Source organism: Oreochromis niloticus, unplaced genomic scaffold (assembly GCF_001858045.2).
Source record: "Oreochromis niloticus isolate F11D_XX unplaced genomic scaffold, O_niloticus_UMD_NMBU tig00001339_pilon, whole genome shotgun sequence".
NCBI classification, from domain to species: Eukaryota; Metazoa; Chordata; class Actinopteri; order Cichliformes; family Cichlidae; genus Oreochromis; species Oreochromis niloticus.
Window position 1 is genome coordinate 138,103 of NW_020327363.1, and position 22,546 is coordinate 160,648.

At 48.1% G+C, this 22,546-nt stretch overlaps 2 protein-coding genes across 5 annotated transcripts; both read left to right on the top strand.

Moving 5' to 3' along the window:
* The first annotated feature begins 4,802 nt into the window (after positions 1-4,802).
* mogat3a (monoacylglycerol O-acyltransferase 3a) lies at positions 4,803-10,915 on the top strand. 2 transcript variants are annotated; one of them, XM_003459268.5, is made up of 9 exons: positions 4,803-4,896; positions 5,425-5,603; positions 5,768-5,828; positions 5,907-6,050; positions 8,171-8,301; positions 8,551-8,594; positions 8,677-8,767; positions 9,069-9,177; positions 10,377-10,915. In XM_003459268.5, exons 1-9 carry the CDS (start codon positions 4,803-4,805, stop codon positions 10,529-10,531), a joined length of 1,008 nt encoding a protein of 335 aa, XP_003459316.1. In that variant the 3' UTR covers positions 10,532-10,915. The 2 variants fall into 2 exon arrangements, with proteins under 2 accessions (XP_003459316.1, XP_005464776.1); XM_005464719.4 differs by lacking the exon at positions 9,069-9,177.
* Positions 10,916-12,288: 1,373 nt separating this feature from the next.
* tsc22d4 (TSC22 domain family member 4) lies at positions 12,289-22,499 on the top strand. 3 transcript variants are annotated; one of them, XM_019356739.2, is made up of 5 exons: positions 12,289-12,714; positions 15,820-16,494; positions 17,081-17,214; positions 19,864-19,912; positions 20,541-22,499. In XM_019356739.2, exons 2-5 carry the CDS (start codon positions 15,844-15,846, stop codon positions 20,688-20,690), a joined length of 984 nt encoding a protein of 327 aa, XP_019212284.1. In that variant the 5' UTR covers positions 12,289-12,714; positions 15,820-15,843; the 3' UTR covers positions 20,691-22,499. The 3 variants fall into 3 exon arrangements, with proteins under 3 accessions (XP_019212284.1, XP_005464773.1, XP_005464774.1); XM_005464716.3 differs by having other exon boundaries at positions 12,290-12,714; positions 19,861-19,912; XM_005464717.4 differs by lacking the exon at positions 12,289-12,714 and adding an exon at positions 14,626-15,369 and having other exon boundaries at positions 19,861-19,912.
* The last annotated feature ends 47 nt before the right edge of the window (positions 22,500-22,546 follow it).

Sequence of the window (22,546 nt, forward strand, 5' to 3'; positions counted from 1 at the left end):
TGGAATTGAACTCAGGACCTTCTTGCTGTGCGGCAACAGTGCTAACCACAGTGCCACCGTGCTGTGATCAAGTGGGAAACATGGCCTATCATTGGAGGGCTCCAACCAGGGCCAGCCCTCTTGCTGGCACTTTCAAGTTCAAGTTCATGTAAAGAGTTATTCTTTGGAGTGTTCAACATAAAGGTTTAATGGATTTAAAACAACATCCACTCCATCCATCCTCTTATCTTCATCAGGGTTGGAGGGGGGGGGGTATCCCAGGTGTGAGAGGGCGAGAGGTGAGGTAGACCCTGGACAGCTCACCAGCCGACAACCATCTGCACTCAGATGGTTAGAGGGAACAGGCAACGTTCCCTCTAAGCTGCGCGCGTGTGCAATTGCACGGTCTCTGCGCACAAAAAATCTGCGTCGCGCACAAAAGAATTCTAACCTGAATTGAAATTAAAGTAAATATGTTAACAATTCTGTTTTGCAGTGTTAGTAAGTGACTGGCTGCTCCCGTATGGGATTAGAACGATTTCACCTTATCCCATAGTCCAGCCAATAATGCGATTCACATTCATTTATATACGCGGCTAATCAACGTGGTTGACAGGCTATGACAGCGTCCTTATGTGCCGACACCGGTGTTTTAGCTAGCAAAGCGGCGTGGCTGATGTGGAGTGAAGCCACGTTAATGACAACGTGTACAACCATTGGAGATGTGAGCAGGACAGACGGAACAATTGACGGAAAAAGTGTGGACTTTATACCAGTTTTGATTTTGTGTTGATAGGCCACGTAACACCAGAGTTATGATAAAAATATATGCATTGAATACTATCGTTGTTTATATTTACTGCGGGAAGAAACGGTAAAAACAGCGTTTTATAAGAAAAACACTCAAAAGCCTGTGAGCAAAAACAGAACCAAAAAACCCCATCCTTTCCTATTGGTGGAAAATGTACCATGTCGACCAATCAAAACATGGCATTTAATTGTTTAGGAAGGGGGACGTTTTAGGAGTGACGGCGGTGTTTTGAGATGTGAGAGATTTGAGATGTTTAGCGCAAATCTTGTGTAGTTAGTGTGTAGTGTAGTCAATAGTTTTGTTGGTGTGTCAGAACAATGAGGCGGTTGCTGAATGTTACAGGTGTTACAGGAGTGATACATCTCCTGTTGTCAGGCCTGCAGGTATCAGGCTTGTTACGACCCGGCTCATAGCCGCAACATAAAAGATGAATACCAGATTGTGGGATGAGAAGAGGCTTTATCTTAAACTGGACAACCAGGTTGGCTAAAAAACGGCTGGTGCCACTAAGGCAAACACAACAAAAGATGAACAAAATGGTGAACAGAGAACTAAACTATACTGGGAAAACTAAACTACTGACCCTGAACAGAAACAAACCTGAACACGAATAACAGTGAGCAGAAAACAGATGACGGTTGGGCAGCAGGGAAACACACGGATGAGACACGGTGGATACACAGATGGACCAGCCAGCACAAAGACAGGACGCGACTTAAATACACACAGGGAGATTACACACAGCTGGGGACAATCAACAAGACGAGACAGAGGTAAAACTGAACACACTCACATGAGACGCAGACCTTCACAATAAAACAGGAAACGAGAACAAATCCTTAAACATAACATAAAACAAAACACTGACAACATTAAATCATAACATTTCCCCCCACCCAAAAATCAAACGTTTAACCCCAAATGAAAATGTTTGATTCATGACCTAGAGAGCCATGAATGCTGTAGTCCTGGAGGACCAGCGCACAAGGCACTGGCCGCTATTCTGCAGGCAGACGGAATGCTGAAGCGGTCCTCCCGGACCCTCCAGCGAAGACGGACGAAGGCTGGACAGGCCCCTCGGACCCTCCAGCGGAGACGGACGAAGGCTGGACAGGCCCCTCGGACCCTCCAGCGGAGACGGACGAAGGCTGGACAGGCCCCTCGGACCCTCCAGCGGAGACGGACGAAGGCTGGACAGGCCCCTCGGACCCTCCAGCGGAGACGGACGAAGGCTGGACAGGCCCCTCGGACCCTCCAGCGGAGACGGACGAAGGCTGGACAGGCCCCTCGGACCCTCCAGCGGAGACGAATGCTGAAGCGGTGCCTCGGACCCTCCAGCGGAGACGAATGCTGAAGCGGTCCCTCCAGCTGAAACAGAATGCTGAAGTGGTCCCTCGGACCCTCCAGCGAAGACTGAATGCTGAAGCGGTCCCTCCAGCTGAAACAGAATGCTGAAGTGGTCCCTCGGACCCTCCAGCGAAGACTGAATGCTGAAGCGGTCCCTCGGACCCTCCAGCGAAGACGAATGAATGCTGGACAGGCCCCTTGGACCCTCCAGCGGAGACGGAATGCTTAAGCGGTCCCTCGGGACCCTCCAGCGAAGACAGATGAACGCCGGACGGGCCACTCGGACCCTCCAGCTGAAACAGAATGCTGAAGCGGTCCCTCGGACCCTCCAGCGGAGACGAATGAAGGCTGAAGCGGCCCCTGGACCCTCCAGCGAAGACGGAAGGCTGAAGCGGTCCCTCGGACCCTCCAGCGGAGACGAATGAAGGCTGGACAGGCCCCTTGGACCCTCCAGCGAAGACGAATGAAGGCTGGACGGGCCCCTCGGACCCTCCAGCGAAGACAGACGGATCCCGGACGAGCCCCCAATTCTGTTACGACCCAGCTCATAGCCGCAACATAAAAGAAGATGAATACCAGATTGTGGGATGAGAAGAGGCTTTATCTTAAACTGGACAACTAGGTTGGCTAAAAAACGGCTGGTGCCACTAAGGCAAACACAACAAAAGATGGACAAAATGGTGAACGGAGAACTAAACTATACTGGGAAAAACTAAACTACTGACCCTGAACAGAAACACAAACCTGAACACGAATAACAGTGAGCAGAAAACAGATGACGGTTGGGCAGCAGGGAAACACACGGATGAGACACGGTGGATACACAGATGGACCAGCCAGCACAAAGACAGAAGACGCGACTTAAATACACACAGGGAAACACCGGGAGATTACACACAGCTGGGGAACACAGCTGGGAACAATCAACAAGACGAGACAGAGGTAAAACTGAACACACTCACATGAGACGCAGACCTTCACAATAAAACAGGAAACGAGAACAAATCCTTAAACATAACATAAAACAAAACACTGACAACATTAAATCATAACAGGCTGTTGTTCTCCTTTATCTCATAGTGGACAGAAATTATTTTTGGAGTGGCACAAATAATTTGTGTGGCATCAGATTTGATGCAGAACAGCTGATTGTTCTGTAAATAGTTTGAAATGTTTGTTTAAAAACGCCTTGGCTGCATTTTTAGGTAAACAGCTGCAAAAAACTTTATTTATCAAAACTCAGTAACTTTTTTGAAGAAGTAACTATATAATTAATTGCCCAACATTGGTCATTATATACTGTATTCTGCAGACAGAGAGTTACAGGACTCTCTCAGACCACAGACTTATAATACAAGTCAGAGCTTTATAAAAAGAAAAAGAAAAAGAAAAAAAGTTGTGTTTTCAAAATTGGAGTTCAAGTTATTTTTACTTCCAATAGTGTTAACATACTGCACAGGTCAATGACTAGATTTTTTTAAATTTTCATTGTAAGTGGGCTAAAGCAGTTAATTAAAAGTAGTCTAACATAAATGCTGTAATTTGATTATTTTAATAAACCATGTAACTTGGATTAGATGCTGGCATGACCACAGTGCACACGTCTGATGTTGCTCACAGTGGTCCAAGGGACGCTCAGGGAGTTTGTGTGTTTGCTCAGACACATGAAACATTAGAGGGAACATTGCTCACGGGTAATATAAAGCAGTTAACCAAGCCCACTAACTGTGGGAGAAAACCAGAGTACCCACTGCAAACGCAGCCGGACTGTGGAGCTGAACCCAGGACCTTCTTGCTGTGAGGTAACAGTGCTAACCACAGCACCACTGAGCTGTCGATCCAGACTTAAAAAAAACTAGGAAAAGTATGATTACAGGGCTTGGTACTGATTATTCTTTGTCGTTGACAGGTTAAACACAATAAACACCACCAGCATACACGTGGTGTGTGTGCGGGTGTCTGCCTCTCACAACCACAGTGATTCTCCTGTGGGTTCAAATCGCGTGTGATCTTGTGATATCGGGAGTCCAAACACTAACTAGACACTATAACGATCACCATAGAAACGTGAAATTATTTTGTTCACGTTACATGTTAGACTGTTGTAAGCGTCACACTCTCCAGTTTCAGTTTACTGAGCGAATTAATAACTGTAAACATCTGTAACCACCAACAACTCTCAATAAAGATTAATAACGAAACAAAGCAGCCGCAGGAGGCGTTGTCGTGGCAACCAAACAAACAGCGTTACCGTGGTAACAGCAACGTCACTCGAGAGTTTCTGCTGTGCGTGCGCAGAGGTGAGAGGTCACGTGTCTGACTCACCTGGATGAACCTCATTGTTCGCTGATGTCAGAGACTTATTATTAGGACGTTTCATGTTTTAAATAAACTTTATTTAAAGTTTTTCAGCGTCCCCCTGGCGTGCACGCGCCTCAGCACATGCTCGTTCTCGCCTTGTGTCGTCACGTGCTGCGATTGGCTAAAAGGACACCACCCAATGAACAGCACGCATGCGCAGTATAGCAGGGTAGGAGCAGCGTTTTGAGTTCAGTGGCGCTTACTGCTTGCGGCAGCAGCACGCGTACGGCTGACACACGCACACCTCCATAGGCACCGGGAGCACGCACAGCTGCAGACCGGGCCGAGGAGCTCCACAGTCGGCATGAGGATCGAGTTCGCCCCGCTGAATGTCCCGCTGCGGAGGAGGCTGCAGACCGCCGCCGTCATGCAGTGGGTCTTCTCCTTTCTGGCGCTGGGTACAGTCACGTCACCGGCCGAGACACACACACGCGCACACACGTAGAGACACAGAGACCCAGAGACCCACGCGCACACAGAAACACACAGACACAGTAGTGATTGATCAGTGTGATCAGGGTCGTTGATTAGTGTAATCAGTCATTGATCAGTGCAGTGTGCAGTCACTCTCAGGTGAGTCATCAGCAGCTTCAGCCTGCAGGTGGACCCTGCTGTGCTCCGCAGGTGTTTGAGTTTGGCTTCATTGTCCAATCAGAGGCACATCACAGGAAAACTGAAGGATTTCACTGCTTCAGGTGTTAAAAAGGATCCTCCCACTTCTACCTGTTCATTTTTATTCAGATGTTTTTATGTGATGTTTGAGTTTATCTGATGTTACACACTCATTTTTATTTTCACCTGGAAAAGGTTTAAAGAGGCGGAGCTTAGACACACACACACACACACCTGTCAGGTGTAGATCAGCCTGGTCACTCAGAGAGCACCTGAACGCCTCAGCTCACCTGTCTGTCTCACCTGTCTCCCAGCTCAGTGCTGTCTGGCGGCCTTCATCCTCCTCGCCCTCTCTGATTGGTGGATAGTGGCTCTGCTCTATGCTGGTTGGCTGTGGCTGGACTGGGACACATCCACCAACGGGGGTCGAAGGTCACAGTGGATGAGGAGGTGGAGTATGTGGGAGCACTTCAGAGACTACTTCCCGCTGACGGTGAGTGATCCCTGAATATTGGTTACTGATCATTCATCAATCACTACTGATCGGTGATCGATCAGCGCTGCTGTTCACTGATTGATTACGGATCAGTGGTCATTGATCAATCACCGATCAGTGATCGATCAATCGGTGATCAATCACTGCTGGTTTGTCTGCAGCTGCTGAAGACGGTCGACCTGGACCCGAAGAAGAACTACATCTTTGGATTCCACCCACATGGTAACAAACACACCTGTACACCTGCCCTTTTTAGTCCCGCCCCCTGATACCTGTCTCCATGCATGTACCTGTCCTCAGGTGTGCTGGTGGCGGGGGCGTTTGGGAACTTCTGCACGGAGGCGACGGGTTTCTCTCACCTGTTTCCTGGACTCAAGCCTCACCTGCTGATGCTGCCGTTCTGGTTCCGAGTGCCGTTCTTCAGAGACTACATCATGTGTGGAGGTAAGGACCTGTGAGGTAAACTGAGCTGGTCATGTGACGGCGATCTGTGTGCTGATTGGAGGACAGTCATGCTCTGATAATGACGCTCCTTTAAACTCTACGCTACGCTCCTTTGACTCTTTGTCGCTGTGACCTCCTCCTCCTCCAGCTGTTGTAATCCAGCTGTGCTTTCATCACAGCGTCTCCATCAGGCTTCAGTTGCTCCATCAGCCCTTTGGACTCTGGGCTGCAGGTCAGCAGGGAGGAGGCTAAAACAGGCTCTCCGATTGGCTGTCTGACCACACGCAGGGTCACATGGGTCGATGTGTCCCAGCTATCGAGCGCCTGGTCATGTGACTCTGGCTCAGCTCCTGTTGTCTCCTCGGAGCGTGCATCTCTGTGACCTCAGGTCTGACTCACCTGAGGGAGGAAGCGGGGTCATGTGACACCTGGTGGTCTAATGAGGAATTGCAGGATGGAGATTTAGAACATCATCATGAGGGTGTGACGAGTGCAGTGTTGATGGAGTGATGGGTGGAGCTGGTGTTGGTGCTGATTCCACTCACAGACTGTGCGTCGTGCTGTGATGGGTGTGTCAGGGTCTCACCTGTGTCAACTCTGACCTCATTTCCTGTTTGTGCTGATGTGTGTAGATGATGAACATCTGGATCTGTGGAGAGAAGCTTGTCTCAGAAGTGTTACAGATGGGCTTCAGTGATTATTGTAAGGTCTGTGTTTATCAGTGAGAGTGGACACTGAGGGGTGGGTGGGCCCACTCTCTCTGAATGGAACATTCTGGATCTAGAAGATGTAAATGATTATAGCTTCTAATGGGTGTAAAGTGTGGCTGTGAGTGGGAGCATGATCACTATGACTGTTGCATCTATTAGCTGATGCATGTGGGAGTCACAGAGGAGAAGCAAATCGATGTGTGAGAGCGACTGAGAGGAACAAGTGTATTCTCTGGACCAAAGGTTGGTCCTCCAACTATCCGGCCAACTCCATTATGATACATATATTGTTTACTGTATGTGTGGAATCTGTGGAATGCCAGATTGTTGAGCTGCCGGTCAAATGTGGGATTGTTGACAGAATTAAAGTGACCATCAGTGATCGTTTGACTGCACAGTAATAAGGTTGTTGGTTGTTTTTACCGACTGATAATAATGTGCCTCCCATCTGGATCAGTAAGAGCTGCAGCAGGGATTCAGTTAATATTTTTATCTCTAAGTAAACAGTTTGTGTTGTTTGTTGAAGAATATATGTGGTTGTACTTTTTTCTTCTTGTAAGAAACATATATCTGCCTTTAGTCTGACGGGGTGGGTGATTGTTTTGGTCCTTTTCACCTACACCCGTACCACCCTGAGGTCAGTGTTAGCGATGATGGGCCGATGGGGACTCCAGGCCTCGAGGGCCGGGGTCCTGCAGGTTTTAGATGTGTCCTTGATCCAACACAGCTGATTTAAAGGCTAAATGACCTCCTCAACATGTCCTGAAGTTCTCCAGAGGCCTGGTAATGAACTAATCATGTGATTCAGGTGTGTTGACCCACCGGCCCTCGAAGCCTGGAGTTCCCCACCCCTGTCCTGGATGATGAATTTGGTGAAAGTTGATCTGATTTACAGTGTCAGGTGGAAGATTAAGTTCAGGTTGAAGTAGATTTTTGGCTGAGCGCTTTAACGGTGGTGTGGGGGGAGCTGTTTGACTGTTTGTGCTTTAACTTTGTCAAGTAGTATTTCAGTAAGTCCTGTGTTTGGTTTGTAGAGCTGACGTGCTGAGCTCAGTTTCACCTGTCTGTAGATCGCTGGTATCTGTGGATGAAGTCTTAACGTTTACATGGCCTCAGTGTCTCTTGTCGGGTTGTTTGAGTCCTTTCTGTATTGGTTAAGAGGGAGTCCTCAGAGTTTACACACACATCACTGCACACATCTGCAACACTCCGTGGATCCTGATGTTGGTATCTGCTGTACAGATGTTGTTAGTGAGGTACCCGTCTATGCCTTGTGGTAACCACGGCGTTACCTAGGTAACAGGTGAGAGGAGGAGTGTCTGCAGAGAGTCTGTAATGTTGACGTGTCTTTCAGGTGAGCAGGTGAATCTGTCCAGCTTCTCACCGGTGTGTCACCCGTGTCTCTGTCAGGTCTGGTGTCCAGCTCCAAGTCCAGTCTCTCGTACCTGGTGAGCCGTCCTGAAGGAGGGAACGTGGCCGTCATCGCAGTGGGTGGAGCTCCCGAGGCTTTGGACGCTCGGCCCGGAGCTCTCACCTTACAGGTACACAGAGTCCTGCTGTGACTGCGGCTCACAGCTCCGCCCCATCTGCGGTCACCGCACCCATCGCAGTTACATCACTGATGTAGAAAGAGGAAGCTGTGTGGAAATGCACCGCACTCTCACTCAGTAACATCATTGGGTTATTAGCACAGTGAAACATGAGGTCAAAGGTCACAGCCTGGAGTAACCACATTTTAAATGTTAAATTCTGCTTTTCCTCACCAAGCGCCGTCTCCATCTGTTTTTCAGGTTCAAAACAGGAAGGGCTTCATCAAACTGGCTCTCAAACATGGGTGGGTGGAGCCTGTAAAGAGGGCGGGTCTGAGAGGGGCAGGACTATATCACCTGACTGACTGTGTGTTTGTCTGTGTGCAGAGCTCAGCTGGTTCCCGTCTTCTCCTTTGGAGAGAACGAGCTGTTTGATCAGATCGAGAACCCGACCGGCTCCCCTCTGAGGAGGCTGCAGGTCAGCGGTCACGCACCACCTGACACACCACACGAGAGCCACCACATCACCTTAGAAGCTTCAGAGTAACCTCCTAGATACTTGTAAAGGAACCACAGAGGGACCTTCTACAAACAATTACCACAGCTATGTGAACTCATCATAAAAACCACGTAACCTCACTGACCCGATAGAAACGTCTCAGTGAGGCAGCTGATACACTGAGTATAAAAGAAGTTTATTTATCCCTGCACTTCTACAGCTGCTTGAAATGACTTGTGTGGGTATTATGGGATACCAGTGTGTTACCCTATGTCTACAGAACCGACTGCAGAGCATCATGGGAATAGCCATGCCTTTGTTTCATGCCAGAGGAGTTTTCCAGTACAGTTTCGGCCTGATACCCTACAGGAAGCCCATACACACCATCGGTACGACCTGTTAACACAGCTTTAATCCAAGGCTAACCCAACACTTACCTGACACTCACTCAACGTTTATCCCATCTTAATTTAATGCTAACCTGATGCTGTTGCACTGTCGTTCCTCTAATATAGACTCAGATCTAACCTAATGGTAACTCAATCTGTATCCCGCATTGATTCAATACTAACTTGATGCTGTTGCACCGTCCTGTGCCTGGTGTGTTCTGCCATTGTTGCACACTTGCCCTTTATGTCGTCCTGTGTTGATTGTCTGTTATATGTAGCACGATGGTCTTGGAGGAACACTGTGTGGCTTCACTGTGTACTATATGGATAAAATGACAATCAAGCCACTTCACTTGACTTGCTAACCTTTTTGACACAGTGTTCATCTAATGCTAAACCACAGCTAACCAAGTGTACACCACACTGAACACTAGCCTGGCTTCACTAACCAGATTAACCAGCCTTAGTGGAGGGGATTGTGTTGGTCTCCTTTAGTCCCTTTGAGTCTACATCAGCTCCCGTTAGTATCTGTCAGTCTTTTAAACACCTTTTACCCTTTGTTATCTCTGGCCCAGTCTCAGCCTGTGTTAGCCCCCGTTGGCTGCTTGTTGGGTTTATCTAGGCACAAACGCTGTTGGAACACAAGCCCAAACTGCACAACAAGACAAGACAGAGCTCTTTGTCCTTGTTAGCGAGGGAAGTCAGCCCAGGCCTTCACCTGTCCTAATTGAACATGCAATTACAAATACATGTGACATTCTTAAGCAGGTATATCTGAACAACAACAGTGTCTGTATTCTGTGTGTGTGCAGCTATACCATAGATAGACATACGACCTTTCAATGAACTTAAACTGTGTGTATGAGGTATGCAGGAAAGCAGGAGTAGGCGTCTCGCTAAATGATAGAACAGGAGGTTGCAATAGGTCATGTGTCAGATGAACATTTAAAGGTGTGAAGTCTTGCACTTTAACAGGACAGTCTGGTTTCTAAAGCTATAATGGAAATCATAACGTCGAGGCTGCTTCCTCTCATCTCATGGTACACGAGTGCACACAGAATCTTATCAGACCTAATAAGGATATGATTATTATCAGCATACAAGTGATTATATATTTCTAAGCATAAATAACAATATAAAAAATATCAATTCCAACACTGCTGTTAGCCTCATCCTTCCCTTTCTGTCTCTGCCCTCAGTGGGGAAGCCAATCCCAGTCGTCCAGACTCCGAGTCCCAGCAGTGAGGACATCGAGAGTCTTCATAAAGTTTACCTGCAGAATCTCACTGAGCTCTTCGAGCAACACAAACGCACCTACGGCCTTGCTGACGACCAGCACCTCACCTTCATCTGATGCCGGCTGGAGCGTATGAACATTGTGAACTATGAACTACATTTATGTAAACACCTGACCTGTGTGTCACTTGCATGTGATTTCACTACGAGTATCTGCTTGCAGAGCCCATTGACTTAAATTGGAAATTCCAAAACTAGGAGGAGCCATGCATTTAAATGGGGAAAAAGCTAAAAATGTTAGCAGCAACCATGCATTTAAGTAGGAAGAGCTGACACATATGTGGGAACCATTCATTTCATAAGGAAACGCTTGCAGGAATCATTGCCTGTAATGGGCTTTGCTAACTTTAATGCTAATGGAGTTTTCATGGTACATTTAAGGGTGTCATAAAGACCACTTTCTTGTGGGTTTATGTGCAATAAATCATGTAATAGGATCACAGGTAAATGGACTGGTTCTTATTTTGCTCTTTCCTGCTTCGAGCACTCATAGCGATTTACACAATTCACCCATATTCATACTCTGATGGATGGATGCATCGGAGAGCAACATGAGGTTACTATCTTACTCAAGGATATTTTGCATGCAGACTGGAGCAGACAAGGGTCGAACCACTAACCCTCCAGTTAGTAGCTGACCTGCTCTAACCTCAGCTACAGCCACAGGTGTGGCATCACATCACAGGGGAGGGTGCAGTGTGAGTCAGAGCTGTTTGCTGTTAAGCAGAGACCCTGGAGGACTGAACCTGAAGCTGCAGATGCTGAAACATCTGGTTTGGCAGTCACACCTGGAAATAAACTGAAGCTACGTCTTTGAATTGTTTCCCTTGTTTAAAGTGTTTGGCATGGACGAGCTGAGCGTTGGAGGGTCTTTTCTTCATGAGCTGTAACTGATGCTGAGCGTCTGGTCAGCAGCAGGTTAAGTTGAGAGGGGATGCTCACGGGGATCTGTGAATTTCCCCCAGAGACATAAATAAATACATTTCACGATTCATATCGATCTTAATTTGAATGATGCAATATTCAATAAATTCTGAATCTGTAAATGGTACAAGCATGTTAACACAAAGCACAGATTGTTCATCCGACGGCACGTACACGCCACCGGCTGCTGAGAGCAGAAATATCACAGGTTTTATCCCTCTGAACAAAAGTTTACTGAAGCAGCAGCAAAAAAAGAAAACTACGCTTCACGTTTGAAGAACATCATCATGAGTTCTTTATCTACAGCAACTTTCAGTACCATTACCAATAATCAGCTATGTACTGCAGGCCTTCAAGCTGTGACTTTAACAGCCATCTGTAGACCCAGCAGTCTGAGCTAATTATAGGCCAAACTCCAACCTTCCTGTTTGATCTACTGCAGAATATTTTTAGGTTATCTGCTATAAAAAGCCAGGCCAGGAAAATCTGCTTCATGTTTGTCTGTTTTATCCTCAGTTACGTTGACACACAGAGATCTGCTCACACCTCTGAAGTCTCACAGTGCCAGCTTTGGTTAAGTGCATGGGTAGTTGACAGTGAGGCAGAGGAATAGACAAATAATTTGAATGCACAAGCTTTAGAGGGTTCTTTCAACAGTATAATGATCTGAACTATAATATTTGTATTATTTATATTATTATTCATTATAATATTTCTGAACTGAGCTGAATCAGTTTGGAGGTCAGTGCTGACACGCAGGCCTGCTCAGTAACTGCTTGTTTTCACGTTTAAAGACACACGTGTATACACTTTGAACCAAACTTTATTGACAACATGTTTACGTCAAAGACCCCTCCTCTGTCCTCACTGCGCAGGCGCTAACCCTGTCAGAGTCTGTCGTGCACGCGCACGTTGGTGCTCGGACGTGATCCGGATCGGACCCGGACCTGGCTGCGCGTTCACGAGCTGGTACAGAGACGCGCACGCTGTTAGGATGGAGAGGAAGAGGAGGAGCGTGAAGTGACGGAGCGCAGGGTGTTTGTTTACAGAAGAAGAGGAGGAAGAGGTGAAGCTGCTCCTCAGAAGAGTCTCGCTCCTGAAACAGCACGAGGAGAGGAGGAGGAGGAGCAGAAGAGTCCCAAACTTCTGACTCCGTTAACTTCCTGCGCGCTCCACGGTCGGGCCGTGCTACAGCGCATGCGCCCCGAAGTTTTCACCCCATCGGAACACAATGGACCGATTGTGACGTCACCGGTTGCTTATCCGGATCTGAACCAGTGACGGCGGCGGGAGCGCGCCTCGGCTCAGCGCGTGACCGTGAGTGTTTACTGAGAAGTAAACTTTACGTAACTTTTTAAAAAAAAATCCAAACATGTTTTACAAATAAAACACACGTTTGACAATGAAGACAGAAACACAAACAGGAGCAACAAACGTGTTGTTAACTGTCTAAACACATTTTTAAAGAAACAACATGATAAAGTGATGTTTTCTTTCCCGCAAGCAGCTTTAGTAGCTTTGGGATTCGTAGAGTCTTTAATGGAGACCCAGGTGGTGATCAGATGTCAGCTCCTCTCTCCACCCGAGTGTCCAGAACATGTGGCTGCAGGTCTGGTGATACAATACAGGTCCCTCAGTCCATCATTGACCTGTGGCTCAGGGTGCTCTGGTGCTACAGGACACCTTTAGGTTCGAACATGGCGTTCGTTATGGACACACTGTGGTTTCCACAGAAAACCAACAACACAACACTGCTCGGGTTCAGATCCAGGAGGCCGTTCCTCCTAATCACATCCCCCCAGATCTCGCTGTCGTTGTCCATATGAGCGTTGACGTCTCCCAGCAGGACAACAGAGTCCCCAAGTGGGGAACCCTCCAGCACCCCACCCAGGGACTCAAGGAAAGCTAGGTACTCAGAACCGTTGTTCCGCGAATAAGTGCAGACGACAGTCACACTTAGTCAGGCTGCTTCCCACCAGGGAGGTGTAATTCCCCGTCCCAGTTACTAGTCTTGGTAGCCAGGGATCGGTCCACCAGGGCTGCCTGACACACATTGCACCCGACCCCTACGATGCCTCCTGCGGGTGGTGGGCCTCTTTTTCCCTTTTTTGGCTGTGCCCGGCCGGGCCCTAATGGACTAAGGCCCAGCCATCAGACTCTCGCACTCGAGTACCCTTGCAGGTCTGGCTCCAGGACGGGGCCCTGGTAACTTTATCCCAGGCAGGGTGAACATCACCATTAAAGTTGTTTTTTAAGTTATCATCCCTGCAGAACCTTCTGCACCATGAGATACTCGTTAGGGCTGGGCGACATATTGAGTTTTTTTAAAAATATCGATATATTTTCGTACGAGATATAAGATGTGACAATATCGTTTATATCGATATAGTCTATGTTAGGTTATAATTATACTTGTGGAGCCGCAGGTTTGCCTCTCTTTTGTCCACTTTTGTCTCTACGCAACGTTACGGGGCTCTCCTTCACTGAACACAACTCCTCCCCCATCGCTTCACCTGCAGGCAATGACAAGATGGACACGGTAAATCTCCGTTAGCGAGTTACCGCGGATAGCCCCGTGCGTGGGGCTGGACGGCGTCAACGTGTTAGCGAGCTAACCGCGCTAACGACATGCACCCCACAGGGGCTGCACGGCCTAAAATCCTTTCATTTTCTCAAAAGTTGACTGCGCGCCTTTTGTATGAATTCTGGTTGTGCTTGATGACCGCAAACCGATTTTATGTGATACACAGCGCTCAGCAATCTGTCAAAAAATGTTTTAGTTCGACTTTGCTAAGCTACGGAGCTGCACCGCTTGATGGATTGTTGGAGCATTACGGCTACCGAGGAGGAGCCTCGCGGAGTGATACGTACTGTGCTTCAACGTAATATTACCGTATTGTGTGTGTATAAGGACCATAAATGGCACCTGTTCAGAGACATGGTTACGAAGCGGATTTCAAACTCCAGGCTGTCAGTCACGCAGTAGAAGTTGGGAACAGAGCAGCTGTGAAATCTGTCTATGTTATTATGCTCAGCGTCTTTTAGTTTACATTTTGACTGCACAATTGTGAGCTCTTTGTTATGCACAAAAACAACATTGTTTTCTTTTATTTATGGAGCATTATTATTTAATAAATGCTCATAATTTATTTTTGAGTAATTTCTGGGAGACAGTGTGACTAAGAACTCTCTTTTTGTTCTTAACTTATGTCTTTAAAAAAAAATATCGAGATATATATCGTATATCGCCATCCAGCTAAAAAATATCGAGATATGAATTTTGGGTCATATCACCCAGCCCTAATACTCGTATACAGTTACCCCACTGAGATCTCCAGTAACTAGTATCATCTGAAATACAATCAGATTCTGAGAACGACACAAAATCAGAATTAAACTGCTCAGCAAAACCAAATATGGCTTTACGTTATGAATTAATGTGTAACCTCCTAGTAAAAATGTAAGTGAAACACAGGAAGTAGAATCAAAATAAAACAGGTGGGCGCTGGTCTCACTGTTTATTACATAAAACTAAAAATAAATAAATAAAACTTTGTTTACAAAAGCTGTAATTAATGTTTTAATACAGTTTTATTAAAGCTCAATAAAGTTTTGTTGAAGTGGTGTTTCAGGCTTTGAGGGTCAGTTAGCTTATATCAAAGTGACCAAAAGTCATGTTCAGAAACCAACATCATCATTATCATGTGGTCCACCTTAACTCAGCTGACCAATCACAGCACAGCTCTGAGAACTCTGAGTGCCTCACCTGACCTGGAGAGTGAAGGGTTAAAGCCCTGCAGAACCTAAAAAAACACAGACACAGACATGCACATACACACACACACACAGTCATGTTGTGCAATAGTCTGAAGCAACACAGCTGAGTAGGGTGGAGTGAACAGGAAGTAGAGAAGAAGCAGAGCGGGATCTGCAGGGCGGTGCACTCTTCTGGACAGACAGACTGCATGAGGGGTGAGACACATTACTGCTTTAACTCGGACCTCTGACTCCACACACTGTGTTGGTTTTTGTGCTCTATGGGGACCTGGGTGTGTACATGCTTCTCTGAGGACTTAGAGTGTATTGTGTATGTTAGTTTTTGTGCTTTATGTGGACGTACCAGAGGTCTGTGCATCTGACGACTTAGTCCACTGATGCAGACTACCTGTGTTTATTATGAGGCTACGTCCCCATGTTTGGACACAAACAGCAGTGAATGTCAGTTCCTTCTTAACTCAGGAGGCGTACCTGTCAGGTGTCCTCACACTGGACTGTGGTTAAAGCTGAACTTTAACCCCTAAGCTCCTCCTCTGTAGATCAGAAATCCATGTTTATTCTTAATTGTGTTTAATTTTTTAAGCTTGTGTCTCTGAAATGTCCCCATAAACCACATTAACTGGTGTACTCTGTGCTGTGTGTCAGTGAGCCTGTGGAGTGTGTGTGAGAATGAGTGGTGGTAAAAAGAGGAGTGGCTTTCAGATCACCAGCGTGACTTCAGAGGTGAACCAGAGTCCAGTAGACCAATTGTCTCCTAGTGCGGTCCTGCCCATCATCCAATCAGAGGTCTCTCTGCAGTCCCCCCTCTGCAGCCCTCAGGGAAGCTCCTCCCAGCCAACCACACCCTCTCTGAAGAGGAAGTACATCTCCCTCGATGGCGGGCAGGGGGCGGGGTCTTCCTCCAGGTTCAGGGTGGTGAGACTAGTGGACGGAGCCAGCGGCGGAGGCCGGGGTGAATCATATCGTCGCGGGCGATGGACGTGCACAGAGTTCACAGAGCGGCAGGAAGGCCCAGGGTTCAGGCGAGTAATGGACAGCATGAGACACGCCCACTCCTTGGAGTCCTTGGAGATGATTGGCCGGGAAAGCGAGAGGGGTGGAGTCCACTCTCAGGACAACACCCATTTGCTGGCTCAGCACGTGCTGCACAGCGGCCCGCCTTCACCCACGCACCAGACGCCAACTAATGTCCGGCTGCTCGACCACAAGGAGTCACGCCTTGTGGTCGAGCAGGGCTTAGGCTCCACCCCTCCACCACCTTCACCCCGCCCTCGCTTCGCCCCAACTCCTCTGCGGCTGGATGTGGACGCCTCAGGACGGGTAAATGCACACACAGACACTCGTTTTCATACCTTAGTGAGGACATCAATCTGACATAATATTTTTGCTAGCCTCTTACCCTAATCCTCAGAAATGAATGCCTAACCCGGACTAGCCCAGACCTAATCTGGACTAACCTGGGCCTGACCAGAACCTAATTTAACTCAGTTATAGTTATACAGCACGAAAGCACAACCACAGTGGGCTTTATGTTCAAATGTAAAGCCGATCGTACAGAGAAAACCCACCAATCAGCAGCCATATCTCTGCTCCTTTGTGAAGTCCGGCATTTGGTTCCCACAAAGACATTTAGGCAAGTATACATGCACACGTGTCCTGCCTGACTCAGGTGTGATAGGGCGTCAGGTGCTTATGATGTCACAGCGGGGCTTCCAGCTGCAGCTGATCGAGCTGATTGTTGATCAGGTCATTGGAATAATAAAAACATGTACGTGCAGCAGTGACATCAGAGCAACATGTGACATCATCATGACATCAGACACTGAGGAAACCCGCCGGGATATAAAATGAATTACGCTCGTTGTTTTTACTACAGTCACTCACACCTGTGTGTCTCACCTGTCAGTCTGTCCTCAGGCTGTCTCACTCTCAGCCTGGCTCCCCCCCTGCTGGACTGTACCAACCCCCTCTGACCCCCGCTCAGACGCCTTCAGGCTTCAGCCTGGACCGCACCATGTTCGACCTGCCGGGGGACGCCAGGTGAGTGTGTTTAACAGGTGTTTCTGATGTCACTGCTCAGTGGGTTAGGGTGATGCTTCTCAGGGGTCAGCTGATCAGTTTTCAGTGTTTGGTTTGTTTGTGATTGATCAGGTTGATTGATTGACTGATGAACCTGGACTTTCACAATAAAAGTCCATCCTGTTTGAACTCCGTGCGTTTAGTGAGGTCTGAAACGCTCCATCATAAAGTCTGTGGGTACTTTCCGTTTTCGTGAGGTTACTCGCTGAGAGACGTGACCTGTGATCTGTGTAGAGGCCACAGCTGTTCCAAACCCTAAGGAAGGAGCCTCAGTGCTTCCTTTATTGCTTCCTTTAGCAGAGGAGACACTGGAGCATCCTTCATGAGAAGGGAGGAGGGAACGCCAAATGGTAAACGGGCTGGTTTGTATATTGAGCCGCAGAAACGCACAGACCAGCTGGATGCGATCTTAGGTTGGTCATTCTCCACCACCGTAGGGGGTGTGTCCCATTTTGACCTTCCAGATAGTGCCAGTGGTTGTGGCTTGAACCAAGTTGAACCAAGCTGGACATAAAACTTTGCTCCCGTTCGTGTCGGAGATCCCGTGAGATGCTGTGTTTTCTGACCACAGTCCTGTGATGTTTGTACCTCAGTGAAACCTCGCGCTGCTGCTGCTGTCGCTGCTGCTGTCGCTGCTGCTGTCGCGTTTTTAACTCCTCCACTGCTGAGCAGTTTTCAACAGTTTTTAGCCAGAACTGTAAAATCCCGGAGTTTTTTATGCAGCCAGACTGAGGAGCTCATGGTTTTATTCCACCTGTCGGACACAATCCGTGTGTTTTCTTTGACACCATAAACTCTGTTCTTGGTGCAGCACAGAGCGACTGTATGGAGCTCCACTGCAGCCTGTGAGCACTTTGTTATGGAGACGGTCTCCTCGACCAGGGCTCAGACCTCTCCTTCTGCTCCTGGCCCTGAACCTGTGCTCAGTTTGATCAGTGATCCTTTGTTGTACTACAGTCTGTAGGATTCAGGTTCACTCCAGAGCAGCTGGGATGATGGAGATGTTTGACCTCAGACAGGGAGGAAGTCTGACCCCAAATACTAAACACACTGTCCAGACAGGAACCACGTCTTTGGACTTTCAATCAAAAGCTTCTGAAGTTTAACCTCCAGGAGGATAAACCCTGAATCGGGTGTAAAGAAAGCTCACACAGATCACGCTGCACAGTAACCGCCCACATAGCTGCTGAGTGTCAGCTGACTGAGGGCCAAAACAGACCTGGTGTGTGTGTGTGTGTGTGTGTGTGTGTGCGCGCTGTATCACTGTGAGCCATGACTTTGTCTCAGAGGGCCTGGAAACCAACCACAGAAGTGTCAGCGATCAATATCAGTGATCAGAAGTTAATTACTGATCAATACCAGTGAATGATTGCTGATTAGTTCCAGTAATGAGCAGGCAGTTTGTTGTTTCCATGGTCCCTCCGTCTGAATCAATGGGCCTCTGTCTGCGAGTGGGCGGGAGAAGAATGCTGCTGCTGCCTTGCCATTGGCTGAGACCGTGAGTGGGCAGGAGCTGGCAGGCAGCAGCCAATCAGAGAGCAGAGATGTGTGGGAGTGACAGAGAACATGAAGATCTGAAGTCTGGACGCACCTTAGTCTGAAGACAACATCTGGACACAGCTGCTGACATTCACACACCTGTGAGCATACAAGGAGGCAGCCAATCAGGGGCCACCTGGGAAGGCGGAGTCAGAGGTATTGACGATGGACGGCGAGGAGACAGAACCTTAAGCTGATTGGAGTTTGCTCCAATGGTGTGCTGTGATTGGTTGGTGCTCGGTGGTGAAGTTCTCACTGGATGTTTCCTGTTGTGCTATGCTGTGATTGGACTGGGGTTTTTTTTCAGAGTGCTGTGATTGGACTGTAAAATATGTAGCTGAGTTCTGATTGGCTGGTGTTTTTGTGGGCCTCCATCAGCTGAAGATGTTTGTAGGTGAGAAGAAGACCTCTCAAACACGTCCTCAGCGCCGTCTCCCTTCGACTCCGCCCCTTCCTCCCAGGACTCTGCAGCTTGTTGCTAAGCAACTGGAGCCTCCAGTTGTCTTGCGGGATCATACAAAGGTCAAAGGTCGTGGCTCAGTTGTAAGGGAGTCCTGGCCGAGTACCAGGACATCGATCCAAGAACTCAAACCACGGGTGAGTCAGAGGTCCCTGACCCCTCCCTCCAGAGCTCAACCTGTCACAGAGGCCCGCCACCGATCCACCAATCAACCACAGCCATCCCAGCGACCCCAGAATCCTCTGCGGCACACTGCCCCGCATCCTCATTGGTCAGTTCCTGCCAGGGCGTCACCCACTGGGCAGGGCTCTGAGGCCACCATGATGGCTCTGCTGCTGTTCTGCCACAGGTAACCACGGTAACCCGGGCGGGGCTCAGATTCACCTGCACAATAATAAATATGTGATAGTACCTGTCCAGGGCACCGTCGTAATGGAGATTTATCATTTCAGTGGGTTTGTTCATGGTTAGGTAAATTAATAACAGGTGAGAAGAACATCTGTGCAGCTGTGGATAAAGGTGCTGATTACGGTCATTTACCGGTCTCAGAGTCACCTATCAGAGAGTCACCTGTCTGTCTCACCTGTCTGTCTCTCTGTGTCTTGCAGTAGTTCCAGTAACAGTTTGATCGCCATCGACAACAAAATTGAGCAGGCCATGGTGAGTCCTGTTTCTGCTTTTCTACTCTTCTGTCAGTCGTCGATCTATAAACCTTTGTATCTGTCATGGAGACCATCAAGCTGTCTGTTCTTTTTCTAGTTGTGTATTTACTCTTTGCAGTGAGAGATTGTCTGTGACTCTGTTCCTGTGTAGATATAGTTCTGTACTTATTTGATTTCACCTTGATATAAACGAGGATAACCTGACTCCTGAGGTTAAGGATCTATTCTGTGAGAGGGTCCTGACTGAGAGACAGTCAGCAGTGGTTAAACTACAACTGTAAAGGTTTCTGAGCCAGCTCTGATGATTACAGGTGGTCCTCCGTCAGGTCGGTCCTGGCTCAGTTTATCCTCAATCTGAGGTTGAAGCAGTTTGTATCTGATCCCATTCCAAGTGTGCATGTAGAGCTGTGTTCAGATCTGTCCCTGCTGCTGACGACCATAAATGTGACACCGTTCTGTGGTTACAAACGTCTCTCAGTGAGGACAATAGAGCAGAGTTCTCCTCTATGCTGATGATGCTGTTAACACACAATGCTCCCTCTGTAGGACGGGCTTTATGATTGGCTGGTTTATTTATGCACATCATGTATGTGTGTGTGTGTGTGTGTGTGTGTGTGTGTGTGTAGGACCTGGTGAAGAGTCACCTGATGCTGGCGGTGAGGGAGGAGGTGGAGCTTCTGAGAGAACAAATCAGAGAGCTGCAGGAGAGGAACCGGCAACTAGAGAGAGAGAACCACACGCTGAGGGCGCTGACCCACAGCATGCACACGCACTAACCCACTCACTAACACACACACACACACACACGTGCAGTCATGTCGGGGTTAACAGGACGGCGTTCCGGCTCCAGCGTTTTCTGATCAGCTGATGCTTCAGAGACACTCGCTGTGCCCTCCTGCTCGTCCTCCTTCATGTACCTGTAGTACTGTTGTACTGCAGTATTTGTGGTACTGTGTACTGATGAAAGGTGTGTGTGTGTGTGTGTGTGTGTGCAAGTACTTACAGTATCTGACAAAAGTGAGCACACCCTGACATTTCTGTAAATATTGTGTCAGATCTTTTCATGTAGATGTGACACTTTGTTACAGTCAGTGTGCAGCTTGTATAACAGTGTAAATTTGCTGTCACCTCAAAATAAATCAACTCACAGCCAATAATGTCTAAACCACTGGCAACAAAACAGAGAACACCCCGAGGTGAAAATGTCCAAACTCTGCCCAAAGGGTCAGTACTTTGTTTCACATTATTTTCCAACACTGCCTCAACTCTGTTGGTCATGGAGTTCACTGGAGCTCCACAGAGCGCCACTGAATCCTCTCCCACTCCTCCACGATGACATCATGGAGCTGGTGGATGTTAGAGACCTTGCACTCCTCCACCTTCCATTTGAGGATGCCCCACAGATGCTCAGTAGGGTTTAAGCCTGGAGACATGGTTTATACTGGTCTGAGCACTGACAGGCTGACCCTCCACACCTCCAACCTCTGCAGCAATGCTGGCAGCACTCATACATCTGTTTTCAAAGACAACCTCTGGATATGACACTGAGCACGTGCACTCAGCTTCTTTTGTCGACCATGGCGAGGTTTGCTCTGAGTGGAACCTGTCCTGTTAAACTGCTGGATGGTCTCCGCCACCGTGCTGCAGCTCAGTTTCAGAGTGTTGGCGAGTCACATGACACCAGGGAGGGAAAATGGCTAATTGGGCACAGTTTGGACATTTTCACCTATGGGTGTACTCACTTTTGTTTCCCAGTGATTCAGTCAGGAATGGCTGTGTGTGGAGTTATTTAGAGGTGACAACAAATGTACACTGTTGCACAAGCTGATTACTTTACATTGTATCAAAGTGTCAGATTTACATTGTTGTCCCATGAAAAGATGTAACAAAATATCTACAAAAATGTGAGGGTGAGCTCACTTCTGTGAGATACTGTGTGTGTGTGCGAGTGTGTGGAGGACAGTGATGACGATGGGTGGTGTCAGCAGGTCAGCTCCAGGCAGCAGAGGCTTTGTCAGAAACCGATGGACCAGTCAGAGTTGATGGTTTGAAACTCCTCCTTCTTTGAGAGCCCCTCCCACTGCCCCAAGGAGGTTTCTTCCTGTTTAAAGGGAGTTTTTCCTCCCCACTGTCCCACCGTATGAAGCACTCGGAGGCGACTGTTGTGATTTGTGCTACAAAGTAATCGTCCAAGGTGTCCCGATGATGTGTTTCAGTGTGGCTGCTGAGGAAGAGGAGTTGCTTCATCAATTTGAACTGTAGTTCAGGATCAGCAGACTCGGTCCTCACCATGGATACAGGCAGCAGCCATGACAGCTGACGCTGCAGTGTGACAGATCCGGGAGAGCAGGTCAGGCTGGACCCACTGTGACCCCTGTGTTCACACACACACACACACACACACACACACACACACACACACACACACATGCAGCCTGTAACACAGTAACCCTGAACGTGCCTTACTGGCCTCACCTGACGGTGTGGGCGTGGCCTAATGGTCGCACCTGGGACTGTTTGTATTAGCCGTCCAGATGCAAATGCTGATGCTGAAGAGTAGAGTCTAATAAATTAATAAAGCCTTACAGACTGATGTTTGTGTGGTCCCTCTGTGTTTGCTGTCTCTCTGTGG

What these genes read in the sequence shown, in the direction of transcription:
- mogat3a (XM_003459268.5), top strand. Translation starts at nt 4,803, where the DNA reads ATGAGGATCGAGTTCGCCCCGCTGAATGTCCCGCTGCGGAGGAGGCTG. An exon ending in CTTCTCCTTTCTGGCGCTGG is followed by an intron (nt 4,897 to 5,424) that starts GTACAGTCACGT and finishes CCTGTCTCCCAG; the next exon opens with CTCAGTGCTGTCTGGCGGCC. An exon ending in GAGACTACTTCCCGCTGACG is followed by an intron (nt 5,604 to 5,767) that starts GTGAGTGATCCC and finishes GTTTGTCTGCAG; the next exon opens with CTGCTGAAGACGGTCGACCT.
- tsc22d4 (XM_005464716.3), top strand. Translation starts at nt 15,844, where the DNA reads ATGAGTGGTGGTAAAAAGAGGAGTGGCTTTCAGATCACCAGCGTGACT. An exon ending in ATGTGGACGCCTCAGGACGG is followed by an intron (nt 16,495 to 17,080) that starts GTAAATGCACAC and finishes CTCACCTGTCAG; the next exon opens with TCTGTCCTCAGGCTGTCTCA. An exon ending in ACAAAATTGAGCAGGCCATG is followed by an intron (nt 19,913 to 20,540) that starts GTGAGTCCTGTT and finishes GTGTGTGTGTAG; the next exon opens with GACCTGGTGAAGAGTCACCT.